This window comes from Arachis hypogaea, chromosome 10 (assembly GCF_003086295.3).
Source record: "Arachis hypogaea cultivar Tifrunner chromosome 10, arahy.Tifrunner.gnm2.J5K5, whole genome shotgun sequence".
In the NCBI taxonomy this organism is placed as follows: Eukaryota; Viridiplantae; Streptophyta; class Magnoliopsida; order Fabales; family Fabaceae; genus Arachis; species Arachis hypogaea.
In genome coordinates this window covers 27,794,155-27,821,470 of record NC_092045.1, presented here as the reverse complement: position 1 = coordinate 27,821,470, position 27,316 = coordinate 27,794,155, and the positions used below count along the sequence as shown (strand labels likewise).

The following is a 27,316-nucleotide window of genomic DNA, read 5'->3' as shown; positions in this document are numbered from 1 at the left end:
TTTTCTATTTTCTTTGCTTCTCTAGTACCACACTCCCTTTCTACTTTTTCTATTACTTTTCTTAGGGATGAGTAAAATTTTTAAGTTTGGTGTTGGGCGCTCCGCTTTTTCTCTCTTTTCACTATCCATATGGCACCAAAAATCAGAGAATCCTCTTAAAAGAAGAGAAAAGGAAAAGCCCCGATATCCGGTCCTTATGACTTCACCCGGTTCTTCTCCAAGACCCACGAGGATCACTTCACTGAAATTGTGATAAAAAAGAAAGTGATCCCGAAGGTCCGCTTTGATCTGAGGCCAGATGTGTATCCAAAAATCAAGTAACAGATTCTAAGGTGGGGTTGGGAAGTTCTGTCTAACCCCATGACAGAGGTTAGAGTCTTGATGGTCCGAGAATTCTACGCTAATGCTTGGGTGACCTACAAGCACGTCCAAGGCGTGAATCCGGACTTGAACAATTGGCATACTATGGTCTGAGGGGCGATCATGGAGTTCAGTCCTGAGGTTGTGAGGGAGACATTGCGGCTACCGCCATCCAGGAAGGACCCTCATTCTTACACTCAAAGGATCAACACTGATAAGAGACTGGACCAAGTTCTCTCAGACATATACCTCCCCGGAGCACAGTAGGAGGGATGCTAGAGGTCATCCATACCAGCTGGGTAGGCATGATCTCAAGCCGATTGCTTGGGGTTGGTTGGAGTTCATTCAGCACTCCATCTTCCCTATGAGTAACGGTCTGAGGTTACTATTGAGCGAGCCGTGATGATCCATTGCATCATACTCGGCAATGAGTTTGAGGTGCATCCGGTGATCCCTCAAGAGTTATATCGAATAGCGGTGAAGGCCTCCACCTCTGCTACGTTGGCCTTTCCTCACCTCATCTTTTGCCTATGTGAGTCAGCCCGAGTTCACATTGATGGAGATACCCCTATTGAGGATGATAGATCGATTATTAGAAAGTATATGGAGCATGCTAGGGAGCTTGGGCACGCAACACAGCAGGAGCCAGTTCCTCCTCCTTAGCAGTAAGAGCAGGAGCCAGAGATGCCTCAGGGATTCTATTTTCTTCCTCGTGACTACTGGGACCAGTTGACCCGATCTATCAAGGAGTTAATGTCTTCTGTTGATCAGTTGAGGATTGAGCATCAGAGGAGCAGCAGAGGCAGAGGCGTGAGCTGGAGGAGCTTAGGCACTGGAGAGGATTTCCAGGAAGGAGCAACAGCCACCATGATTGAGGTGGTTGAGTTTCATTATTTCTAGGAGCTTAGGCACTGGAAAGGATTTTGCATGATCACTAGTAGCATTTCATTGCTTTCTAGTTTAGTTATTTAATTTTATATTTTATATGTATTTTAAAAGATGTCTCATGTATTGCTCACTGAGCTTGAAAAATCAAAAGAAAAAGAAGTAGTAAAATGCATGAGGCTTGAGTTATATATTATAAGTTGTTCTGATTACTTTGATATGGTGGCATTATCTTTCATTCTGAATGTATGAATGAACAATGCATATTTAATATTGAAGTTAAGAATAGTGGTTCTTGAGGTACATGAATTTAGAGAAATATTATGGATTCTCTAAAGTAAGTAAGACATTGAGCTTTGAAGCAAAACAAACAGCAAGAAAGAAAAAGAAAATAAAGAAAGAGGTCCAAGGCTCTGAGCATCAATGGTTAGGAGGGTTAAAATTGATTAAGAGCTCAAAAGAGTAGTTTTTTCTAACCATATGCTTGTGGTGTGAATGTGTCAAGTAACCCTTGAGACAAAGCACTAAGAGTCGTGACCAATTGCAATTATAGAGTATGCCAAAGGCTCTGAGCACCACTATCTGGGAGAAATAAAAAGAAAAATTAGAACTCAAAGAGTTTTCCAGTTAAGTTCTTGTGGTGTTATTGTATTAAGTTAAGTTTGAGGACAAAACACTTAGAGTCACGGCCAGGCTCAAGGTGCAAAGCACCAAAGGAAATAAAAGAAAAGAGTTGTGTTCAAGGATCAACTGGAGCCTAAAAAAGAGAATCCATAATATCATCCAAATTCTAATGCTGAAGGACACCAATATTTCTGAGCTTCAAAGGATAGTGAGATGCCAAACCTACTCAGAGTTAGAGTGTCATTAGCCCCACTCAGTAACTAGACATGAGCCTAAATGAACACTCAAGTGTTAGGCATTTTCTCTTTCTTAGTCCTATATTGTTTTTAGTTGCTTGAGGACAAGCAACAATTTAAGTTTGGATGATGCGTAAGCATCTTTACCCTATTTTTTCCTTATTTTCTAGTAATTTTAAGTTAAAATTTACTAAGTTTTATAGTATTTTAGTGCAGAAATCCTCTTTGGATGATACTTTGAGTGTTTTAGTGTTTTTATTTATTTCAGGTGAAATTCGGAGTAATTTGAAAGAGTTTTGTGCAAAAAGGAAAAAATTTGGTGCTGCCCCTTTGGGCGCTAAACGGCCAGCTGGCGTTTAACACCAGTAAGCCTCACAAAACAGGAATGCTTCTGCCTCTTTAGGTGCTAAATGCCCAACTGGCGTTTAGTACCAAGCAATCCGAATCAAGTCCTCTTTAATGAAGCATCTTTAAGTAGATTTAGCTTTTATTAGGTATCTTTTATTTTATTTTTATAATTTTTAATTATAAACAAAATATTTTAGGTTTAGAATTTAATATTTTATTTTAGTTTCAAATCAAATTAGGTTAGATATAAAAGGAAAAAGTTTCGATTCTAATTAATGTATTGATCTAGTTTCAAGGATTACTTTCGTTATTCATTTTATGAATCTGGGTGGAACGAAAGTATGACCCTTATTTTATATGCATTCTTGTGATCCTTGGAAGAGGTCTCTCACATGAACAATAGCTTGAAAGTAAACTCCTTCTAAATTGCTAATTAGTTGAACTAATCGGGATACGTGACATATAATCCTCTTAGCTTTGGGTAATTAGGGTTTTTGTGGCCATAAACTACATTTGAACTTAACCCTCTAATTCATATCAAGTGACCAAGACATTGGCGGTTGATTAGATTAGAGGAGACTAAATCACTAAGACATTAGGGTTTAGTCAATTACAGTTTGCCATAAGATGAATCTTGTATGATTAAAATAGTTAGTAAGAAAACTTAATCCGGAAAAGTAACCATCTCCGATACCTTAACTATTTTTCTCTCATTGATTTCACACCAATTCTCTTATTAGCTTTCCTTACTCTTGAATTACTGTTTAATGCGATTTCAAATCACCAAACCAACTTTTCTTCCTGCCTAACTAAGCCAATCATTCGACCATTATTGCTCAGTCCATCAATTCTCGTGGGATCGACCCTCACTCACCTGAGGTATTACTTGGTACGACCCGGTGTATTTGCCAGTTCAGTGTGGACATTTGAAATTCCGCACCAGTAGCACCTTTGAAGCTATCAATTATCTCCATATGTTCTTCACTCAGTTTGCTGTACTCAACTTTTTTAGAAAAATGATCCCCTACAATATTTTAATATAAACAAATCAGTCAAAAAGGCTTAGTTTTATTTTCTTTATTCAAATGAACCTAACATAAAGCAATGAATGAACCGAAATAAGCACAAGGTGGAAAGTATATTACTACCTTGATTTATGCCCATCATATCTCTTATCTTGGCAGGTGTTATGTATATCCTGCCATAGAAAGTGTCCAAGTATCCATGATACTCATCATAGCAACCAATCAATTCCTTCAAGAGCTTGTGAGAGACGTTCATTTATGGAATATGTGCCAGTGCACCGAATCCCATTTCTTCCACTATATTTTTCTTTTCTTGACTCGTTTCTTTGAACACCCTTGCTATTGCTTTTGTTTGGCATATGAGATCGTGAATTTTCTGCAATGTTTTGATGTGTATATGCTTACGTTATAGTGCGGCTTCTCTTTTTTGTGACCATCATCTTTTTCATTTTTGCTGTAAGATAAAAAAAATTTGGTCAATACTTAACAAGTGAACTTCACTCAATACACCGACAAGCACAAGCATGCATATTTGAATCAAGTGAAACTAACTGAGATCCCCCAATGAACCAAATTCTATTTATATTTGAACAAAACGTGATAAATATTCAATCAGCAAGAAAAGCACATTTTCAAATCATTTCTGATTCTAAATGAGATCAAGCGGACACATAACAGTAGAATCAAGTAAACCTAACTCATTTCCCTAATGAACTGAATGAACCAAATTCTATTCATATTTGAACAAAACGTGATAAACATTCAATCAGCAAAAGAAAATATTTTTACATGCAAATGAACTCAAGTGAATACTTAACAGTCAAGTGAACGTAACTCAACTCCTTAATGAACCGTATCCTATTCATGTTTGAACAAAATATGATAAACATTTAATTATCAAGAAAAACATTTCTGCATGCAAATGAACTGAATTTAAAGTAAGTGGTGAACTGAATTATATATCAGAACCAATAAAGTAACAACACATTTCCATTCGTTGCCCTAGTTACGGAGAAAAAAATAGAATCAGAATAAGTCGATCTACTAAACAAACTAATTCAATCCACTAAACCTTAAATTGAATTAGGAGAAACGCAAGATTTGCGAGAAATTAAATGAACATAATAACAATAGTTTTTCTCATACCTTGTGGAGTCTTTGTTCTTGTTTTTTTTTGTTTTTTCTTCTTCCTTTCAAAAGCTTCACGCGATTCTACAGTAGCAACAGTTTTCGCAGAGAACACGAACGAAGTTTGAGAGATTTTGAGAAATATTTGAAATTTTTCAGTAGTGGTTTCGACAATGAAGAATGAACGTTGTTTCATATTCAAGCGCAAATAATAACGTTTGGGGTGGAAGGTTACACGTTTTATTAATGAGATTGGATTTTTTTGGTATTGAGCCTGTTTGGTTGGACTTGGATAAAAAATTATTTGAATGTGTAGCCCAACTGATAAAAAAATACAAATAATAATAATAATTTTGATATATCATTACAATAATTTTTATCTATGACAACCTATATTTTAAGTAATATTTAAAAAATATTATCTAAAATAATAAAAAAATAATTCTTAATATTTGTTGTAAAAAAGTAAGATTATTATAACTTTTTTAATTAACATGTTATAAGTATTTCTTTTAAGTTAAATAAAAAACATATAAAAAATATTATTTTAATAAATTAAATAGATAATATTTACTGTAACATTTTATAAAAGTTACTTTTAAATTTTTAATAAAAATTAACTTATAAATATTGCCTAAAATAAATTAAATTTTTTTAAATTATAATCTTCTTTTCAAATATTTTAATAAAAAAATATTCTTTCCCTTCTTAATTATAAAAAGAAAAACAAAACCCAATTCAATTTATCATCTTCATCCTTCAAACAAAATTCCAATCCTAATTTTTGAAATTAGAAACACAAAATCATCTACATCTTCATCTTCCTCTTTTGGATGATGGCAGTGGAAGAAACATTGACGTGCGTTCTTCTATGCTAAGTTATCTTTGTCTTCATCTTTCTCAAACATTGAGATGCGTTCTTCTCTGCTAAATCATCTTCATCTTCTTCTCTTCGATTATCGCAATGAAGACCTTGACACGCATTCTTTTCTGCTCATTCATCATTGTTCTTCAGTTTTGAGCTTCGATCCTCTCTGCTCGCGTTTGAACTTTATCCTCTCTGCTCACGGTTTGAGCTTCAATCTTCTTTGCTCGCGTTTGAGGTTCAATCCTCTCTGCTCACATAGTCGTGTTTGAGCTTCGATCGTCTCCGCTAGCGGTTTGAGGTTCGATCTTCTCTGTTCGTGTTTGTTCATCACCGCACGTACCTATGATTCTGCTATTTCTTTTTCTTTTCTGTTTTGAATCCTAATTTTAATAATGTTGCTGTTACTATTATAGGGTTTTTAGTAATAATGTTGCTACTTCGAGCTTCTCTAGTTTCTGCTCGCCGTTCATCTCTAATCTCTTCCAATTTTTTGGCATTCTTCTGCTAGTGTTCATCATTATTGGTCATTCTTCTGCAGGTACTAATGATTCTGCCTTTGTTTTTCTTTTCTATTTTTGTGTTTTGAATCCTAATTTTTGGTTATATAAAACTTGTTGCTGTGCGCATTAGTGTTGAGGCAACTTTACTGTCACTGTGTGTAACTACAAAAGGAGACAAGTGACAAATAGAATCCTAAGTGTGTGTTTAATGGAACTACATGTGTGTTTTAGATCCTCTAGTTGAACTTAAATTTGTTTCCACATATATAGCTTTATGCAGTACCATTTTATTTTGTTTTTTCTATTATATTTTGAATTTTTACTTATTTTCATTCTATGTACTTTGTAGTAATAAATTATAAAGTATATGTTGTAGTCTAATTTTTTGAGATTAGCAATTATTCTGGAAATTTAACTACATATCCTTTTGCCTTCTTTCTGCTGCTATTCTGCCTTGTGTCTTCCAATTCTGCTTTTATGTTCCACCTTTTTTTTCTTTGTTGCCCTAATATGTTGTTCTTGTCACTATCTCTTGAATGAGTTAATTATATTTTTTGTTTGTTGCAATTCTAATTTCTGTTTCATAGATTCTTGTTGCTAAATGATTATTGTGCTGAAACGTGTGATTAAATGGTTACAGATGGCAATTACAATGATTTTGCTGAATTTTTTTACCTTTTCACGGATTTAGAGTACAATATTCATTTGTATCCAAGAGAATTGGTTTGGATAGAAAAAATGCACTATACTAAACTGCTCAATTTGTTTACACTATACAATTATTATATACCATACCATATAAGCATATACTAAGCCTTTCAAGTTTCAATCTATTTTATTCTCTAGCTTAAGTGCATTGTGCTGTTTTATGATTTTTGGGAAAGAAAGCTCAAGCGTGCCAATGAAAATATGGAATAGATTCTTTATAATAAGTTATATTAGCTAGCATGCAACATGTCCTTGCTATCTTTCTATACTAGTAAACTTGGAAGAGTTAGTGCTTATATGGCATTTTCTCAAAATTTTGATTTTTCTAAAAAATAAAATACTTTTAAATTCTGATTCTTTGTTGGTAAAAGCGGGTAGGTATTTATCATTATTGCCGCTTCCAAATTCCAATCCACCTTTTCCTTTCTTTGCTTTTTTTTTGGGGCAAAACTGCAGACTAAAAATAAAAAGCAAGAATGAATCACATGCTTCTATTCTACTGTTTGATTTGAGAGCTACAACTCTATCTATTACCTTGAAACTAATTCTTCACCTAATATATAAGGGGTTCAGTAAGTTAAAGAATTCAATGTATATTCTTAGTCAATGAGAACCTGTATTCAATGTATTTATTTTTGGGCCACTTTTCAAAATTTTTTTGTGGGTATCCAACACTTGTTATAAGCCCAATAGAAGGTTCAGGATAACATTTAGCTTAAATTGATTATTTATATACAAAACATGTTACTTAGGGCAAACAATTGGCGTGGCTGTTGGATATGGAGACTCATGGCAACATAGTGACAGCCGTCATCTTATTACTTTCATCAATTCAAAGTAAGATTTTGTTTTTCTTACTATTTAATTGTTTGTATCCATGTTTTTGTAATGAACCATAATACATGTATTTGATTATTTGTTTATTTATATCTTCTTCTTACTATTAAATTATTTATGTATAATTATACTGAACTTGTCCCATTTTAGGGTTTATTTTATGTTCATTCATTTAATTGAATTCTGATGAATAGTGATGTTTCTGAATCTGGAGCTGATTTCATAGTTTAGGTAGGAGATTGTGATGTGTAGTATGCATTTTTACTTTTTTTTTTCTTCTTGATGTCAGTTGGAATGCTGTTCATGTCATGTTAGTTGGTATATAATATTACAATATATTCTTCTTTTAGATAGATTACGACATTCTCTTCCTTTGTTCTTTTCATCTTTTTACTTTTCTTTCTTCCTATAGAGCTAAACTAAAAACTAGAGCTACTAATAAAAGGTAAGGTTGAGAACGGGAGTGAAGGTGATGGTTGATTTGATGTTTGAGAGAAGGGGTGGAGTGGTTGATGTTATCATCCCTGGATATGAGGAAGATTTCAAATGGTAAGCAATGCTGATTTTCCTCCACTATCGCAAAATTTTTAAATTCAAATGTTGAGTTGTTGTTTAGTTTTTGCCTATAAAAGGCTATTGCCTCTCTTCGATATTGTGCACATCATTCTCTAACCCCCATCTCTTCTCTGACTTTCTGCTCTCTTTTCTATTATTTGTTCTTTGTTGAGTTTGTTCTGCCTTTCGTAAGTGTGATATTGAGATTTGATTGTTTGCAATGAGTCCTCCTTTTGATCCTATCAGTAAGATCATTCCTCCACGTGAGGCCTGGAGGATCAAAGTCAGGGTACTAAGGGCTTGGACTGTACCTAGCTTTGGTAATGCAGATGTTCCAAATTCAATGGAACTTATTCTGGTTGATGAAAATGTGAGCGGTTGATCTTTTTTTTTATTTGTTGTGTTCATATACTCAGTTTCTTCTTATTAATTTTTCCAATATTTTTTGTTGTGCTTTTGTTTTCGTTTTTGATGAGTTGTATGTTTTTGTTCTTTTGGATGTTCATAGTCTACCAAAATCCAGGCCACTGTAAGGAAGCAACTAATACACAAGTTTAAAGATCATCTTCTTGAAGGCAGTTGTTATAAGATGAGTTATTTTGCTGTTGTTTCAAACCAAGGCTCTTATAGAGCTACAAAGCATGAGTTCAAACTCATTTTTCTATTTCGTACAACAGTGACAACAATTCCTGATGATATAATACCCAAGTCTTGTTTTTCTATATATCCCTTTGAAGACATATTGCAAATGAGTCAGGATCATGACTATTTAGTTGGTGAGTCTTGGCCTCGTGTCTTTCAGTTACTTCTTCAGTTTCTTTTCTTCTGAAAATTCTTTCTTACATCTTTTTTACTCCTATTAACATATCAATGTAGATGTAATTGGTCTTTTGACATTGGTTGGGGAAGAGAAAAACTATGACAGGGATGGTAAAACGGTTAAGATGGTTGTTGTCGAACTTTCTTCACAAAAGTAAGTTGCTCTCATCCTTTGTTTTTGTTTCTATATTTATTTGTATTGGATTCCATTCTGAAAAAAGCTTCTACTGAGTTTTCCTTTTTTTCATGTGTAGGATGATGCTGCGATGCGCATTATTTGGAGAGTACGTGGACCAGTTAAATGATTTTCTTGCTTCTGGTTATGTTGAGCAACCGGTTGTCATTGTTCAACTTGCTAAGATTAAACTTTTTCGAGGTGTTATAACTGAATGTTATCTTATTATGTGTACAGTTATGTTATCCTGATCTTTAGATCTGTTGACATTCTTTTATTACCCATAGGTCAACCTGGTCTCCAGAATGTTATGAAAGCAACAAAAATTTACTTTAATCCTGATTTGTCAGAAGTTATTGATTTTCGAAAAAGGTTTGTGTTATCCCTCCCAAATTATTTCTATGTTGCGGTCCTTTCTTTGTTTTTATTTTATTCTGTTGATGTGAAACTGAATAGTATTTATTAAATCTTAGCATGGTCGAACAAGGAATTAATGGCACTCAACCTTTATTCATTGCGAATGAGGGAAAATCCGTTTCATTGGAGGATGACTTCATGCGCCTAACTAGGCGATCCACAATAGATCAATTACATGATAACAAAGAGGTTATAAATTTTTACTTTTTTCATTCTGCTCTCTTATGTTTGAATATACTTGAAGGTGGTTTTAACTAATTTTTTTCCTCGATTAGATTATTTTTTTCCTTCACGTGGTGTTCTGTTGTGCATGGTATGCAGGATGGGAGTTTTGTTATTATGGGTACTATCACTGATATTGTTGAAGAGGGCTGTTGGTGGTATTCCACTTGTGTGTGTGGAAAGGCAGTTTATCCTGAGTCTGGGGTCTATTTCTGTGATCTTTGCATGCATCATGTGACAAATGTGATTCCAAGGTTTCTATTTTCATAACTTGTAGCTTTTTAAATTATTACTTCTTGCTCTTTTTGTTTACTTAAATTCTAACAAGGTTTTTTATTAATTTTTCTATTTTATCGTGATATTGTTATAGGTTCAGACTTAAAGTAGCAGTTTCTGATCATACTGGACAGGGCATATTCATTTTGTTTGATCGTGAAACAGCTTATTTGCTTAAAAAAGCATGTGCTGACCTTTTTAATGAAGTCCAAAAGGAGCCAACTGTACGTATAATTTTTTACGTCCATCTAAATGTTGAGCTATAAATAGTTATCATTTTTTATGATATTATTCATTATGACGTAGATGGTGACCTCTCTGATTTTATCCTTATAGGTTCTGTGTGGAGATAGCTATCCTATTACATTTAAAACTTTAGAGGGTAAAAAAGTTATACTAAAAGTAGATACCAAGTCCCTTGGTATAGACAAATACTTTGGAACCTTTCGTGTAAAAAGGATATGTGATGACCCAACTATTATTTCTATGTTTGAGCTTGCTGAGAATGAGAACGAAGTGACACCTGTCAAGGTTCTTCTTTTTTATTCTTCTTTGCTTTTTCTTTATTCTTTGATTCTTTTATTTTTTTATTACATTGCTCTTGCTTGAGTGTTTCTTCTTTCATTCTTTATCAAAGGATGCACATGTTCCTGGGATTGGTTTGGACATAGGTGAACCCTCTTATACATAGCCTACTTCAAAAGATGTTAAGCTTTCAGTCTTGGATAAGGATGAAAGTGTTCCTGGTCTTGATGACATTTCGATAGATATGGACACTAATAGGAAATCTGTTGTTCCTCAAGTTTCTGGCGATAATGATGAGAATAAGGTCTTTACTGATGAAGTTGGCTTATTGCTCAACTCAGGTGTTGAAGAAACTCAGGTCACACAGTCTAAATTTTCTATTGAATCAAATCTCTTATTCAATTTATTATTGCATTCCATTTTCTCTTTTTATTCATTGGTTGTGTTGTTTTATATTTTTTTATCTGTCTAGGACTTCCTATCTCATCTTCTGGATAATTCGGACAACACTGATGTTTCTTTTATTTGCAATGATGTTGTGCGTTCCAAAGTAAAGAGAAACCTTGAATCAGATTTTCAAAAAGCCTTGGAGGAAACTGTTGGTCCTTCATCAAAGATGATCAAGATTGAAGATAATTTGGATGGATAGTCATTTAGCTGAAGTTAGCAGCTTTATTAGGGTTATATGACTTAAATTCCGAATTAGATTTCATATTTCTCATGCTGACTTATATTTGAAGTGTGTCCTTTTTTTTTGAGACATGTCCAACTGTTAGGAGAGTCACACCTTATCCCTTCATGTTTTCGTGTTTTGGTTGGTCTGTTGTAAGTATTGTTATGCTTTTTTGAATTAGGAAGGGTATGTGTTAATTTCAAATGTACTTTGCTAAAGATTGGACATATTGTCATGTATTTAGAAGGACATAGATTATAGTCAGAGTGTGGAATTATAATGTCACTTTTGTGAACGTAAGCAAGCAAGTGTAGTGAATTTTATAATATTAATGGAAGGAAATAGCTTCATTAGTCTTAATTCTTTTGTATTTTTCGTATGCTGTCTTTTATTCATTTGTGTTGTTCATGATTAGTTGTTGTTATGCTCCATAATTGTCTTTGAACATGTGTTTTAATTCAACGTATCATATGGTTACAGTAAATTTCAATGTAATAGTCTCATTTGATTGTATTGTAATTGATCGAATATTTCATTTCTATTGCAAATTTGCTACTATCCTTTTGTATTTGTGCTTATATACTATTTTTTGTTCCTATTGATTTATATCTCAACCTTTTTGTGTTACGTATATAAGTATACAGAGCAAGCGTGTGTGTGATTCAACAGTCTTCTCGATTACGTATAAAATGATGCGTTATTCTGTCTTTTTGTAGGTTGCTGTCTTTTATTTCCTTTAAAATCATGTCTTCCAATGCTGCGGCTTCGAGGTTGAAAAGAATTAACATTTTGAAAAGGAAGAAAGCATTGAAATCTGGGAATATAAGAGGTGTGTTGTCCTTCTTTTTACTAGGTTAGAGTCGGTCATAGTTATTAATATAAGTTGATTGGTTTTACTTTTATTTCCTATTTATTTCTTCTATCCATGGCTGGTTCGTTCTTAGTTGCTAAAAGAAAACTTGGAGATAAAGCTACTGGAATTAATTATGGTAAATGTTTATACGTTTATTTCATAGAATGTGTTACTTTTAATGGAATATATGTTGTTTGTAATTCTCCTGTTTATTGGTTAACTTTATTGTTACTTCAATATAGATAAATTATTTAGTTGTCATAACTATATTCAATATTATTCACGGTATTATTATAAGAAATGATAAATAATTTTATAGTGTTGATTTGTGTGATTTGATTTCATTTTTGTTTGGTTTGAAATTATAGAGGAATTACTAGATATTTTAGATCCTTCTATCAGTATTTCACCTGTTGATGATGTTGCTGCTGATCATCCATTATTTGCACAAAGTGAAATGCAAGGTTAGGTTATTCAATTTTTTCATCTTTTTAAGTTATGCTTAGGTTCAACCTTTTTTTAAATTAATTATGGTTAACTTTAAATTATTTTTAATTCATATGTTAACATAAGTCTAGCTAACTTTTCTTCCATTTATTTTTTTAACATCTTTTTCAACAGTGTCTACAAAATTTTTTTTAATATATTTTTTTTAAAAAAATCACCTTTAATATATTTCCTAAAAAAATATAAGTAGTTTTTTACAAAGTTATATATTTTTAAAAATTTTAACAATGTAATTTTTTTTAAAGCAGCTTTTTTTGGGTAATCATAACAAGTAGCAAGTGTTTTAAATTTTTTATTTTTTTTAAATAACCCAGTCTTATCTCTTAAGTTGTTTAAAAAAAATCTTTTTTAATATATTTTTTAAAAAAATATATGTTTTTTTAGATAATTTTTTTATTAAACCAACTTTTTAAGAAAGAATAATTTTTCTTGCAAACAAAGTTATAATAACAACTTCTAGCTATTCAATTATATTTTTAAAAATTATTAAATGTAAACTATTTTTTAAAAGCAGCTTTTCTTAGCATAAAGGATAATCATAACAAGCAGCAAGTGTTTTAGTTTTACATTTTTAACCTTTTTTAAGTTTTTTTTTTCTTAAATAAACTAGTCTTACATAATAAATTGGTTAAAAAAATTTACTTTAATATATCTTTTGGAAAAATATAAGAAGTTTTACAACAGAATTTTTTTTCTAAAACAACCTTTTTAAGGAGAAAATTTTTTTTCTTAAAAATAAAGTTATAGTAACAACTTCTAACTATTTAATTATATTTTTAAAATTTTAAACGGAATTCTTTTAAAAGCATTTTTTAAGGCATAAAGTGTAATCATAACAAGTAGCAAGTATTTTAGTCTAATATTTTTATTCTTTTTAAAATTTTTCTTTTTTTAAAAGAAAAAATTAAACCAGTCTTACATCATAAATCATTTTAAAAAAATTCTTTTTTAATATATCTTTCAGGAAAATATAAGGAGTTTTCTAGAGAATTTCTTTTCAAAAACAACCTTTTTATGAAAGACAAAGTTTTTCTTAAAAAATAAAGTTTTTTTTTTTATCAAAGATAGGAGACTCGAACCTGCAACATCTTATTTGAGTATGGAGAGACTATGCCATTTGAGCTATTACTCATTGGCTCTTAAAAAACAAAGTTATAGTTTGGCTCTTAAAAAACAAAGTTATAGTTACAACTTCTAACTATTTCGAGAATTTCTTTTTTAAACCAACTTTTTTAAGAAAGAAAAAGTTTTTCTTGCAAACAAAGTTTTAAAAGCAACTTTTTTAAGCATAAGGGGTAATCATAACAAGCAACAAGTGTTTTAGTCTTATATTTTTAATTACTCTTTTTAATTTTTTTTAATAAACCAGTCTTATATCTAAATTGTTTTAAAAATAATTCTTCTTTAATATATCTTTTAGGAAAATATATGAAGTTTTTTTAGAAGTTATGTACTCTTAAAAATGGGTAAATGTAAATTTTTTTTCAATGGCAGTTTTTTTTAGGTAATTATAACAAGCAACAAGTGTTTTAGACTCTTAATTTTTTTTAAAAAAATAAACCAATCTTATATCATAAGTTGTTTAAAACAAATTCTTCTTTAATATATCTTTTAGAAAAATATAAAATTTTTTTAGATAATTTCTTTTCTAAAACAGCTTTTTTAGCAAAGAAATATATACTTCTTCTTGCAAATAAAGTTACAGTAATAACTTCTAACTATTTAACTATATTTTTAAAAATTATTAAATGTAAATTTTGTTTAAAAGCAGTTTTTTTTAGTATAAAGGGTAATAATAACAAGTAGTAAGTGCTTTAGTATGACATTTTTACTTTTTTTAAGTTTAACTTTTTTTAAATAAACCAATCTTACATCATACATTGGTTCTTTAGATTGTCTTGATATTGGAGATTGTGATTGCACATGTTCCATGTGTGGAGCTTCTTTTTGGTATTTAGAACGACTAGAGAAAGATTCAAGACAAGAGCAACCTGTTTTTACAATTTGCTGTGCTAAAGGTAAAGTTCAATTACCGTTTTTGGAGCGAGCACCTGATTTATTAGTTGAACTAATTAACGGTATTGATGCCAAAAGCCGACATTTCCAAAAGAATATACGTTCATACAACAGTATGTTCGCTTTCACCTCATTTGGGGGTAAAATTCTTAATTCTATCAATGATGGGAGTGGTCCGCCACAGTTTATTGTGACTGGACAAAATTATCACAGAATTGGTAGTTTGCTGCCTAATGCTGGCGAAAAGCCTAAGTTTGCACAACTATATGTTTATGACACGGCACACGAGGTTACTAATCGGCAAAGTATTTTTAGGTATGTGTTAATTTTTATTTAAACTTTGAATTTTAAAAAAATTAAGATGTATGTGTGTTGTTATGATTCTTATGTTCTTTTTATGCCAGTCATACATTTGATATAGATACAGAATTAATTGTTCGATTGCTGCAAATGATTGATGAACATAATGTTATTGCAAAGTCATTTCAAAGAGTTCGAGAATTCCATGAGTATCATCCTTCAGAAGTTTACTCTCTTAGATTATTTTGTCAAAGGAGATCTGATTGGAGAGTCTATAATTTTCCATCATGTGATGAAATAGCTGCTTTAATAGTTGGTGATTTTGATAGTTCTGATCAAGGAAGGGATATAATCCTTCGATCTGTAGATGGTCAATTGAGACGAATTTATGAAACTCACCCTTTATATTGGCCATTGCAATATCCTTTACTTTTTCCTTATGGTGAAGATGGTTTCGAAAAGAACATACCTTATAGAGGTGTTCAGAATATCAATATTCGTGGTAGAAGGACAAAAGTTTCATTGCGTGAGTTTATATGTTTTCGTTTGCAAATGAGAGAGATAGAAGAAAGTATTATTCACAAATCTAGAAGGTTGTTCCAACAATTTATTGTTGATAGTTTCTCTATGGTTGAGTCACAAAGGCTTTATGAGATAAGGCAAAAACAAAATACTATTCGCGGAGAATTTTTAAACGGAATTGAAGAAGCTATGCAGCGTGGTGATATTGAAGCTTCATCAATAGGTACAAGAGTTATTTTACCTTCTTCTTTCACTGGTGGCAAAAGATACATGTTTAACAATTGTCAAGATGCAATGGCTATTTGTAAGCATTTTGGTTATCCGGATTTATTTATGACAATGACTTGCAATCCAAATTGGCCTGAATTTCAAAGATATACAAGTATTGATGGTATTCCTATTGCTGATCGTCCGGATATTTCGTGTCGAGTTTTCCATGCAAAATTGAAGTGTTTACTCACTGATTTAAAAGATGGTGTTTTCTTTGAGCCACTTAATGCATGTGCGTAAATGTTACTTACATTATTTTTAAAAACTTTAGTTGTGAATGTTGTTTACAAATTTTGGTTTATCATTTTAATTTAGGTATGTATACGATTGAATTCCAAAAGAGGGGACTACCACATGCGCATATTGTACTTTGGCTTGATGGAAGGTCAAGATTACAATCAACTGAGATAATAGATGAACTTATATGTGCTGAGCTTCCTAATCCTACAAGATATCCTCAGCTTTATGATGTGGTAACAAAATTTATGATTCATGGTCCTTGTGGTCAACTTAGGTTTAATTCTCCGTGTATGCGTGATGGTAGGTGTTCTAAATTTTATCCAAAGAGGTTTAGTGAACAAACTTCTTTTGATGAAGAAGGTTATCCTATTTACAGACGTCGTGATCTTGGTGTTACATATGAAGCTTATGGTGTTCAGATTGATAATAGATTTGTTGTCCCTTATAATCCTTTGCTTTTAATGAAGTATCGTGCTCACATCAATTTGGAGTTTTGCAATAAGTCAAATGTGATTAAATATTTATTCAAATATGTCAACAAAGGTCCTGATCGTGTTACAGCCACAGTTAGCAATGTTCATGTTGGGAACCAAAATACTCGTGTTCTTGATGAAATTAAAGAGTATTTTGATTGTCGATATCTATCTCTGTGTGAGTCTGTATGAAGAATTTTTGCATATGATATTCATCATAGATGGCCATCTGTTCAAAGGTTAACTTTCCATTTGCCAAACCAGCAACATATTATCTTTGATGATCGTGACACTATAAGTTCTATTCTTGTGAGGAATAAGGAGTTGGTTACCATGTTTATAGCTTGGATGTTAGAAAATAGGGTCTATCCCGAAGGGAAAGATTTGACATATGTTGAGTTCCCACGGCATTTTGTTTATATTGTTGATAATAAGGAATGGAAACCAAGACAAAGGGGATTTTCAATCGGTAGATTGAGTTTTGTTCCCCCAACTGCGGGTGAATTGTTTTATATGCGTTTGTTATTAAATGTACAAAGAGGGTGTACTAGCTTTAAGAGCATTAGAACAGTTAATGGGACTACTTATGATACATTTCAAGAAGCATGTTCTGCATTAGGATTGTTGACTGATGATAATGAGTTTGTTGAAGCTATTAAAGAAGCTGCTCTGTTAGGAACAGGCTTGCAACTCAGACGATTATTTGTAACATTATTATTGTCAGCTTCAATTAGTAGACCTTTATCTGTTTGGAATCAAACTTGGTGTATTTATCTGATGACATTCTTTATCATAGAAGGATTCAGCTACAATATCCAGGTATTTTTTAAAAGAAACGAATTTACTTTATTTGTTTCAATTATTTTCATACATGTTAAACAACATAATTTCTCATTGGAACTATTTCTTTGTTTTTGTAACTTTTAGTTTTTTCTTTTTTCTAATAACGTTAACAATGACACTTGAGGAGTTACAAACCTTTTGTTTGATTGAGATCGAGAAACTTTTGCAAAATAATGGCAAATCTTTGAAAGATTATGCTGGGATGCCGCTACCTAATGTGGATCTGATTTCTGCTTTTTCTAATTCTATGGTTGTGCGTGAAATGCAATATGATGTATCAGAGACGTTGGCTCAGCATGATGATTATTTTGCTCAACTTACAGCTGAACAAGAGAGTATATACCATGCCATTATTAGTTGTGTTCTCAACAAAGAACATGGTTTCTTCTTTGTATATGGTTTTGGTGGAACAGGTAAAACTTTTCTCTATAAAACATTGTCAACTAAGTTGCGATCTGAGAGAAAAATTGTTATCAATGTTGCTTCAAGTGGTATTGCTTCTTTGTTGCTGCCGGGTGGAAAAACTGCACATTCAATGTTTAATATTCCTATTGAATTGAATGAAGAATCTGTTTGTAGAATTAGAGTTAATTCGCAAAAGGCAGATTTAATTCGTCAAGCAGATCTAATCATTTGGGATGAAGCTCTAATGACAAACAAGTTAGCTTTTGAGGCTGTTGATAGAACATTTCGAGATCTGATGAAAGTTACTTCTATTTCTAATCAAAACTTGCCTTTTGGAGGTAAAGTTATTGTTTTAGGAGGTGATTTCAGACAAGTTTTACCCGTTATACCAAAAGCCTCTCGTGCTGAGATTGTTATGGCTTCAATTAATTCTTCATATTTATGGAAGCATTGTGAAGTTTTTAATTTAACTAGGAATATGCGTTTAGAAAGTGCAGCTCAAAATTCAGACATGGATGAATTAAGATTATTCTCAGAGTGGATTCTTCAAGTTGGAGAAGGTAAATGTGGTACAAGGATTGATGATAGAGTCTTTGTTAAAATTGCTTCAGAATTGTTAATTCCTATCATTGATGATCCAATTATTGATATTGTTTCAGTCATATATCCTAATCTTTCTGAAAATTTGAATAATTCAACATATTTTCAAGATAGGGCTATTCTCGCTGCAACTATTGAAATTGTTGAGGAGATCAATGATCATATTGTGAATTTACTACCAGGTGAGATGAAAGAGTATTTGAGCTCAGATTGTATATGTGGTACCGATGCTAATGTTGACATTGATCTTAATTGGATTAATGTTGAGTTTCTAAATCAAATAAAATGTTCAGGATTGCCAAATCATTCTCTAAAGTTGAAAGTAGGTGCTCCTGTTATTTTATTGAGAAATATTAATCCAGCAGGTGGTTTATGTAATGGAACTCGACTTATTGTGCATAGCCTTAGAAGAAATGTAATTACTGCAGATATTGTTTATGGAAGTAACGTCGGTGATAGAGTTTTCATTTCTCGAATGAATTTGATTCCAAGTGATTCTGGGTTACCTTTTAAGTTTCAACGTCGGCAGTTTCCTTTATTGCTTTGCTTTGCTATGACAATTAACAAAAGTCAAGGACAAACTTTATCAACCGTTGGGTTATTCTTACGTCGTCCTGTGTTTTCTCATGGTCAATTGTATGTTGCTATATCACGTGTTAAGTATAAAAAGGGATTGAAGATACTCTTATGTGATGAAAATAGACCTGAAGACGACTTGACTGAAAATATAGTGTTTACAGAAGTTTTCAACAAAATTTTTGGTATGTTTATTTATTTGTTATAGATTATAATATATGAATACTTATTAAATTTTATAATTCTTAAATTATATATTTCATGCACTTTTCTATTTTAATATAAGAAATGAGGGTCCAAAATATTAAGTATTATTGGACTCTTTAATATACTAAGTTATATACTTTATTTTTATTATTAACTAATAATTTTCAATTCAGTTTTTTCAGTTTAGTTCTATCTTGAAAATAAAAATAAAATTTTAGTGAACCAATTTTTTTTAATCTTTTCTTTAATTTGTCAAAATAATTTTTTTAATTAACTATCAATATGACATGTAGAGTTGGTATTTTTTGCAGGTTAGTCAGTGAGAGAACTAACAAAAAGCTTTCGCGTGTGATTCTTCACCAATCAATAGCGATACAAAAGTATATTATTTGGCATATAAGTTCTTTCATTTTAAAGGATTTTATCTTGTGGCTGATCATTTCTTATATTTATTCTTGATTTAATTTTTTTAAAGTTGTTAAGCAAATAGTTTCTTTTATAATTTATTTTTGTTATTAACTTTTTTATTTTCAATTTAATTTCTTCAAGTTAGTTCTTGCTTGAAAAAAAAGGCGTTAACATACCAGTTTTTTTTGTTAACTTTTTATTTAATTTGTCAAAATAATTTTTTTTATTATGACATATAGAGTTGGTATTTTTTGCAGGTTAGTGGGTGAATTATACTTGAAGTTTTTTGTTCTTTCCCAAGAAGGGAAAGTCAAGTCTTGTCATACCCTAAGCAAACTTATAGCAGAAGCTTTATATATATGTAACAAGAGAGGGAGAAAATTGCCAACTTATGTTCATCTCTGCTTTGCTCTTCATTTTTATTTCACTTCTTCAGCATTGTGAGAGAACATTAAAGAAGATGCATACTTTATTTGATCCAATCAAGTGCATTACGCCTTGGAGAGAAACATGGAGGTTGAGAGTGAAAGTTGTTAGACTTTGGTTTGATGGAAACTCAGTATTAAAAGAAAATGATGACGGGTTGCTGCACCTTATACTGATGGACCAGAATGTGAGTTGTAATATTATCTTTTAATTTTTATTTTTACAGCAATTTCACAGCTTTTTTTTCCATATTCATGGAAAAAAAATTGTTTGGTTTCTTTCAACTTTTAAACACCATTGAGTGTGTTTAATTTTTTTCACGCTTTTTATTTGTTAAAACAGCTGGATAAGATTGAAGCTATCATCAAATAATGTTTCATATCGGATGTCGTTGATGTGTTAGATCAGGGAAGCGTTTACATCATGACAAATTTTTCTATTGTTCCAAATATTGGGTCCAACAGGGTAACTCAACATCGTTTCAAGTTGCTATTTCAAGAAGAAACTACTATCACCCCAGGAGTTCCTTTTTCAGCTTTAAATGATGGTTTCAGTTTCTGTCCAATATCTGAAATACTAGAAAAAAGAGGTGACTCTGACTATTTAATAGGTATGTAATTAGATTAGGATTTTTGTATTTCTAACTAATTGTAATCTGTTTTTTTAGCAATGAAAGTTTTATTCTTTCTCAAATGGTTAGTCTATTTATAATATATTTGTTTTTTTTTAATATTTTTTCTAGATTTTGTTGGAGTTATCACTGGTGTGCGTCCGGATAAAGAAATTAATTATTGTGGAAAAATGATTAAAGTTGTCATCTTGGAGCTTTATGCTGATGGGTATTTTATCATGAGATCTAAACTTTTAACTATTTTATTTTTTAATGTTATTTTAATATGTTAATTGTAATGCCTTTGAATTTCATGTTTATAGGAAGAAGATTCAGTGCAATGTGTTTGGAAAAAGTTGTGAATGTTTGGAGTTTTCTATGCTAACTAAATTTCAGAGACCTCCTATAATTATTCTGCAATCTTTTAAAATCAAAGTTTATGGAGGTTTGGAATTCCATTTAATTTTTCTATTTTTAAATCATGCAATTATCAGAAATTAACAATCTAATGTTGTGCTTTTTTTTACCTTTCATTTTGGTCTTTACCGATATATTTTATTGCGTTATGTATTATTCAGATCGAGTTTCTTTGCAAAATGTATTAAATATATCAAATATCCTTATCAACCCTGATTTGCAAGAAACTGTGCATTTTCTTGAAAGGTTAGTTGTAAGCATAATTATTTTTTATGAATTTTCGTTTGGTCTTTTTAGATATTTGAAAATTTGTAATTGTCTCTTAATTTTTTATATTTGCAGAATGAATGTAGCAAGTTGTCATTTTAATATGTTTACAAAGAATGAGCATGGTTCTTTAGTTTCAAACATTGATGATGATTCCTTGAATTGGAGATGCATTCGCACAATTCAAGTGATTCAAGAGAATACTGAGGTCATATTTTATTCTTCTGTATGCACCATATAATGTTAATGCAATCTTTTTAAATGAATGTAAGTTCTTTGCAAACTTAAAAGGTTTTTTTTGTGGTTTTCATTATTTGCAGGATGGTTTATTCTTTGTTGTAGTTAAAGTAAAAGAAATCTTTGGTGGTGCTAATTGGTGGCTGTTTTCATGTGTTTGTGGACATAGTCTTGATCAAGTGGATAATGTTTTCCATTGTCAAGTTTGTGACAGAGATGTTGACAATGCTATTGCAAAGTAATTATTTTTAGAAGTTAAAATATATTATTTCTTTCTTCGTTGATTTGATTTTCTATTATCAATTCAAACTTCTTTTTTTTCTCTTATATTAGTGATATTTTTTTATTTTTAAAAATTTATCTTTACAGGTATAGAGTTAGGATTGTTGTTGAAGATAGAAATGCAACTGCTGTCTTTGTTCTTATGGATTCTGCTGCAACTAAATTGTTTGGAAAGACATGTTCTTCTGCATTGATGGATCATGAGAAAGAACTCAATGTGATTTAGATTCATTTTGTTTTTAAATATTATTTCTGTCTTTGTTCTCATTTAACATTTATTTGTTAACTCTTTTTCTAAAAACATTCCAGGATTTCAGTTATGCATTGTATCCTACCTTTTTTGATCTTTTTATTGGGAAAGAGTTGATTTTCAAAATTGACTGCAAAAAAGTAAGCAACGAGCCATACACTGGGACATTCAAAGTTATTTCAATCTTGAATGAAAATCTACCACATGTTGAGTTGAAGCTTGATCCAAATATAAATGTATGTTTAAATGGTTTTGTTGATTTTATAGCACATCTTTTATATATATTAATTTTTTCACTTTTCCAAACTGAACTTAGTTGTTATTCAAGGTTATATTCATCTATTGAGTATAACATTTTGATTTATAATGTAGAGTGGTATTCAAGCACCTATCTATACTCCCATATGTGAAGATTATCATCACTATGCAGAAGTTGAAAAATATAAAAGTCGAATTGCATGCGATGCTTTTATTCATGCTTGCAATGTTGATGACATGCTGCTTGATCATTTTGCTGTGCGTTACTATTGTTCTACTCCAGAGCCAGTATGTAATTATATTTTAGTTTTTTTTATATTTTTAGGATCAAATTAAGTTTAATTTTCATACGAAACTTTCTGGAAAATAGTTTTTTTTTTCTCCATTTTGGATTCTTTTTCATTCTCTATTTTCTTCCTTTTGATATTGCCTTATTACTTATTTGACTTACAAAAAAAATCCATGTAGGATGTTTTCTGCTTAGTACTTGGAAAGATCACATCTGTGTTAAAGGAGCAAAAATGGTGGTATTCTTCATGTCTTTGTGGTGCAGTTATTTATCCACAGAATGGACAATTTTTTTGTAGTATGTGTCAGCTTGAGTGTGTTGACGCTATTCCAAGGTTTTAAAAAAAAATTGGTTGCATTCTTATTATATTAACAAAATTAACTGTGATTACTTTTTTTATTTGCGAAATTCATCGTTCTGCATAGGTTTTTAGTTATTTCAATAATGTTTCTTTTCTTTTGAATTTTTTAAAAAGCTATCGGTTAAAGGTGGTGATTTCTCATGCAAGTGGTAGCAATGTATTCATTTTGCATGATCGTGAAGTTAGGCATATTATCAAGAAAGATTGTGGTGATTTGTTGAATGAAAAATCAAATTTCAAAGAGGTTTGTTTATTCTTTTTATTGTTTTTGCTGGATTTCCTCGTGCATAGAAATCTTACCCTTATTATTTATTTCTCCATCTCATTCTTACTGGTTAAATTGTTTTTTGTGGCTTACTTTTTCTGTATTTTTCTTTGAATTATATAGACTATTTATGAGCATAGAGTCCCGCCAACCATGTCTGACTGTTTAATTGGGAAGAAGATGGTTTTAATGATAGATCCTAGACCTGTTGGTTATGAGTATAACACAACTGTGTATATAGTGCATCGTATTTGTGATGATGTTTCATTGGTCAATCTCTTTGAACGTGCTTCTCCAATGCATGATAAAAAGGTTTGGTTGCAATGATAACATTTTGCTCATATTCTATCTTGTGTTTTTAAATTTAATTATGTTCTCATTCTTTATTGCAATTATATTATTGTCCTCTGTTAATCTTATTTAAATTTTTGAAATTCATTCATGTTTTATTCCAGTCAAGTAGTTTTCAAATTGAATTATCGGATTCTGTTCATGGTGCCAAAGTTGTTAGACCTTCAACCTCAGGAAGGTTAATAGCTGATTCATTCCAACTACGAAATCAGAAATTATATGATAAGGTTTAGCTAATTCTTCATTCACTCTCGGTTTCAAAACTCAATTCTTGTGTCTCATGGTGTTGTATTTAATTATTTATCAGTGTATTATTAATTTTTCTTTTTCTTTCGGTTCATTTATGCAGCAATACTCCATAGATTTTGGTTGCACAACAGAGGCTACAGTTAATATGCAACAAAAGGTTTGCATTAAATTATACTATTAAATCATTTACTTTAAAGTGATTTCCTTTAGTATTCATTAGCCTTTATTGATAATTTTTTATTTCTTTTGTTCTTACTCTGATGAGTGTTTTGTATTTTGTGATTTTTTGTAGCCTTGTGAATTTTCTGTTAACCAAGAGGTCAATTCTACTACCAGCGAGGTAAATTTGGCACATGAATTTTCTTCTGTTACAACTATAAATCAACTTCAAGATGCTTTCAAATTGTGTATCCAACGTCAATCAGAGTCCAATATCTGGCATTGAAGTGAAGAATTGGAAAGAGTCTTGCATTTTGTTCGTGTTACATGTATTGTACTCAAGTATCTTTCTTGCTATTATGCAATGATGAAGATGTTAGTGTTTAAGAGTTTTCTCAAACTGGTGTAGAATATTAGTAATATGTTGTGAACTTTGTAATGCTTTATGTTTAACTGTTGTTTCATCTTCTTTTGTATGGGTTTCTATATTTGAAGTTAATATTATGCTATTTCAGTCATTATGTCTTCACTTTTAATTTATTCTTCAATTTTTTAATAGTATATACATCAGTAATAAGACTTTAATAATATTTAATTCATGTAACAGGTTAATCATGTTTTTGTTTGAGTCCAGAATTAGGATAGCTTTGTATTAGCGCTTTTTCTTTTTCTTTTTTATTCATTTTGAATCAAAAATAGAATTCCAGTATTAAAGTATTTTTAAGATTATAGATAGATTTAAATTATAATATGGAATTAATTTATATTTATTTATATCTTCTCTTATAACTCATCACTAAAATTATAATGTTTAGTTCATTATTTAAACTTGAATTTGATGTAGTTATTGCACTATACTTTTGTGCAGCGTTAATTTTTCATATTGAGGGGTGTATTTGTAATTGTCTTTAACTTTTTTTTAATTACCTTTGTTACATTTGGGCCCAGATTCATTGTATCACTTTTTTACCAAATCTTCAAAGGGGTTTCTTTCTATGAGTCAAAATACCTAACGAAAACGGAGAAGAAGTTTTGATTAAATAAATTATTGAAATTCCTTTTGGATGGTGGAGTAGATTTAATGCAGTTTTGGAGTGTTCAAAAGAAGACTTCAGCAGTAGCATCTCCTCATTCGGTCTTGAACATATGCAGAATTTGTCATAATTCAAGAATGGAGCATTAAGTAGTGAAGAATAAAACACAAGGTATCTTATTTAAATTGGTAAAATAAATCATATGATTTTTATTGTATTAATTCATTCAATTCTTTCAACTTGATGAAGACAACAATTACTGTAACATCAAAATTTCAAATGACTTAGATAAAGTTGAAGACACAACCCTAGGATCATTATGCCTCAGTTAGATCTTTATGTTTGGAAAATCTTTGAATTGTCATTTTAACGAGTACATAGATGAATGCAGTGGTTAAAGTATGTGGTCTATTTTGATTAATTGTGTAATGTTCTAAAATTGTTTGAACTTTTTGACAAACTTTGTCTCATAATAGAGGTTAACCACTTCTCTCTGATAATTTTGTACTAACTTTGTTTTTTAATAGATATCAGCGACTTCTCTTTAATAATTATGTACTCAATGTTTGATTTGTGACCAGAAATAATTTTTACATGGATAATAAAAATAAAATTCAAACAAAAGATTGTTTTTTAATAATATTATAGCTTAATAATATTTAGACATGGAAAGATTTAGTTTTTTTTGTGGTAATAACTTAAAAATAAAAAGATTTAGTTTTTTTCTTTCTAAATCTAAACAATAATATATGTTGCCGTGCGAATGCACGGGTTGCTCTGCTAGTATACGTAAAATCAAAGTCGATATATATATATTCAAGGAAAAAAGGAAAAAAAATCAGGGTCGGCGGTGATTTAAGTGAAGACAAATTATAAAATGTGTATAATAGAGAATCAAATTTATCCAAGTTGCTTGTCCTTTCACTAAATTAAAAATTACCAAGTTGCTTCCAATTATCCGATGGATATAACATAAATATGTTGGAGCCTTCAAAGCTTTAACATTGTACCATACCATCAAATAGAATTAAGTCAATTAACATACAACTTTTTATCTAAGCTTTCATTGTTTCATTCGTACACATTTCTTCTTTCTTCATGACCACCTTGATCTTTGCTGTAGGAATTATTGGCAAGTCTATACAAATCTTCAATTTTTTTCCATTTATTATTTGGTAACTAAGCTCTTCATCAAATATATTTACTATTTTTTTAATCTTAAATTTTTAATTTCATTGCATGCAGGAATATCCCTTCTGGTTTTTGCCTCTCCCATGTGTGAATACTATGCCATCCTACATAAAAATCATATTAATATATTAATTACTAGGATTGTACTGTATATTTTAATTTTTATTAAAATCGTAATTAATGTTATCATCATATAATTTAATATTTATTAAAGTCGTTTTAATTTATGAATATCATATTAATAAACGTTATTGGCCATTCCCTATTTTTAACTTTGACATATTTTCACAATTAAAAGAACGACATTTCGTAAAGTGGTGAAGAAAAAATCTACAAAAAATTACAAAGTAACTCCATATATAACAATGTTTCCTGCTGCTTTCTTCCAATATAGTTAATTACTAATACTTGTTAATATTGGAGTTTGATTTTTTTTTCTTTTAAAGGAGATTGATAAAAAATATTTACCGATCTTTGGTGAATACTAAGACCAAATTGTGCATATATAATAAATTGTTACGTCATAGCCTCGTAAGATATTTCTATTTTATATTAATTTATTTTTATATGTTTATGTTATTCTTTTACACTTTTTAAATGTATATTGTTCTTTTGATGTAATGTTTACCTACTTTTGAATTATTAATAGAATTCATTCATCTATTAATATTCTTTTAAAGTGTTGTTAGCGAACTGACTTTTGTGTGATCTAGAATTTCACAAATAAGTTCTCGTTGAAAGTATAGCTTTTAAACTAACAAGAATCATTTCATATAAAAGATTATTTGTCACAAGTAACAAAACCCCTAAAAAGTAATAACCGAAGTATTCAAATCTCGGGCCGTCTCTCAAGGAATTGCAGAGAAGTGTACTTATAACTGGTTATGGAAAAGTATATTTTTGGGGTTGAAGAATGGAAAAATAAATGATTATAAATTAAAGTAAGGAAAATTAACAAGAGGTTTTATGTAATTAATATAAAGGCCTTGGCTTGGAGAAGATTAATCGGAAGTTCTATCTTTGTTGGATTTCCCAAGATTAATAATAATAGGTTGTTGTTTCTACTTAGTTAACAACGTCAAGTTGAGAACTTCTATTCACAAGCTCTAATCCTCTCCCTTGGGAAGGATTAGCGTTAATGACTAGAGAGCCAGCCAACAATTCCCAATTACGATTTAACTCTTGAGCCTTTTAACTCAAGGGTCTCCAAATATTAATCAATTCCAAAGCCAAGTTGGGAGCCTACTCCATTGACATGGATGCCAATTT

General features: G+C 30.8%; 1 protein-coding gene and 1 long non-coding RNA gene across 3 annotated transcripts in view; both read left to right on the top strand.

The window, feature by feature from the left end:
• LOC112715446 (uncharacterized) overlaps nt 1-27,316 on the top strand; it is a 177,343-nt gene that overhangs the window by 124,925 nt on the left and 25,102 nt on the right. The gene's annotated exons all lie outside the window — the stretch shown is intronic.
• On the top strand, nt 7,667-10,837 carry LOC112715448 (replication protein A 70 kDa DNA-binding subunit A). Of its 2 annotated transcripts, XM_072204020.1 has the most exons (9): nt 7,667-8,850; nt 8,951-9,047; nt 9,148-9,269; nt 9,356-9,440; nt 9,542-9,674; nt 9,807-9,961; nt 10,078-10,207; nt 10,320-10,514; nt 10,621-10,836. In XM_072204020.1, exons 1-9 carry the CDS (start codon nt 8,664-8,666, stop codon nt 10,672-10,674), a joined length of 1,158 nt encoding a protein of 385 aa, XP_072060121.1. In that variant the 5' UTR covers nt 7,667-8,663; the 3' UTR covers nt 10,675-10,836. The 2 variants fall into 2 exon arrangements, with proteins under 2 accessions (XP_072060121.1, XP_072060120.1); XM_072204019.1 differs by having other exon boundaries at nt 10,320-10,837.

What these genes read in the sequence shown, in the direction of transcription:
- LOC112715448 (XM_072204019.1), top strand. Translation starts at nt 8,664, where the DNA reads ATGAGTTATTTTGCTGTTGTTTCAAACCAAGGCTCTTATAGAGCTACA. An exon ending in GTGACAAATGTGATTCCAAG is followed by an intron (nt 9,962 to 10,077) that starts GTTTCTATTTTC and finishes ATATTGTTATAG; the next exon opens with GTTCAGACTTAAAGTAGCAG. An exon ending in AAGTCCAAAAGGAGCCAACT is followed by an intron (nt 10,208 to 10,319) that starts GTACGTATAATT and finishes TTATCCTTATAG; the next exon opens with GTTCTGTGTGGAGATAGCTA.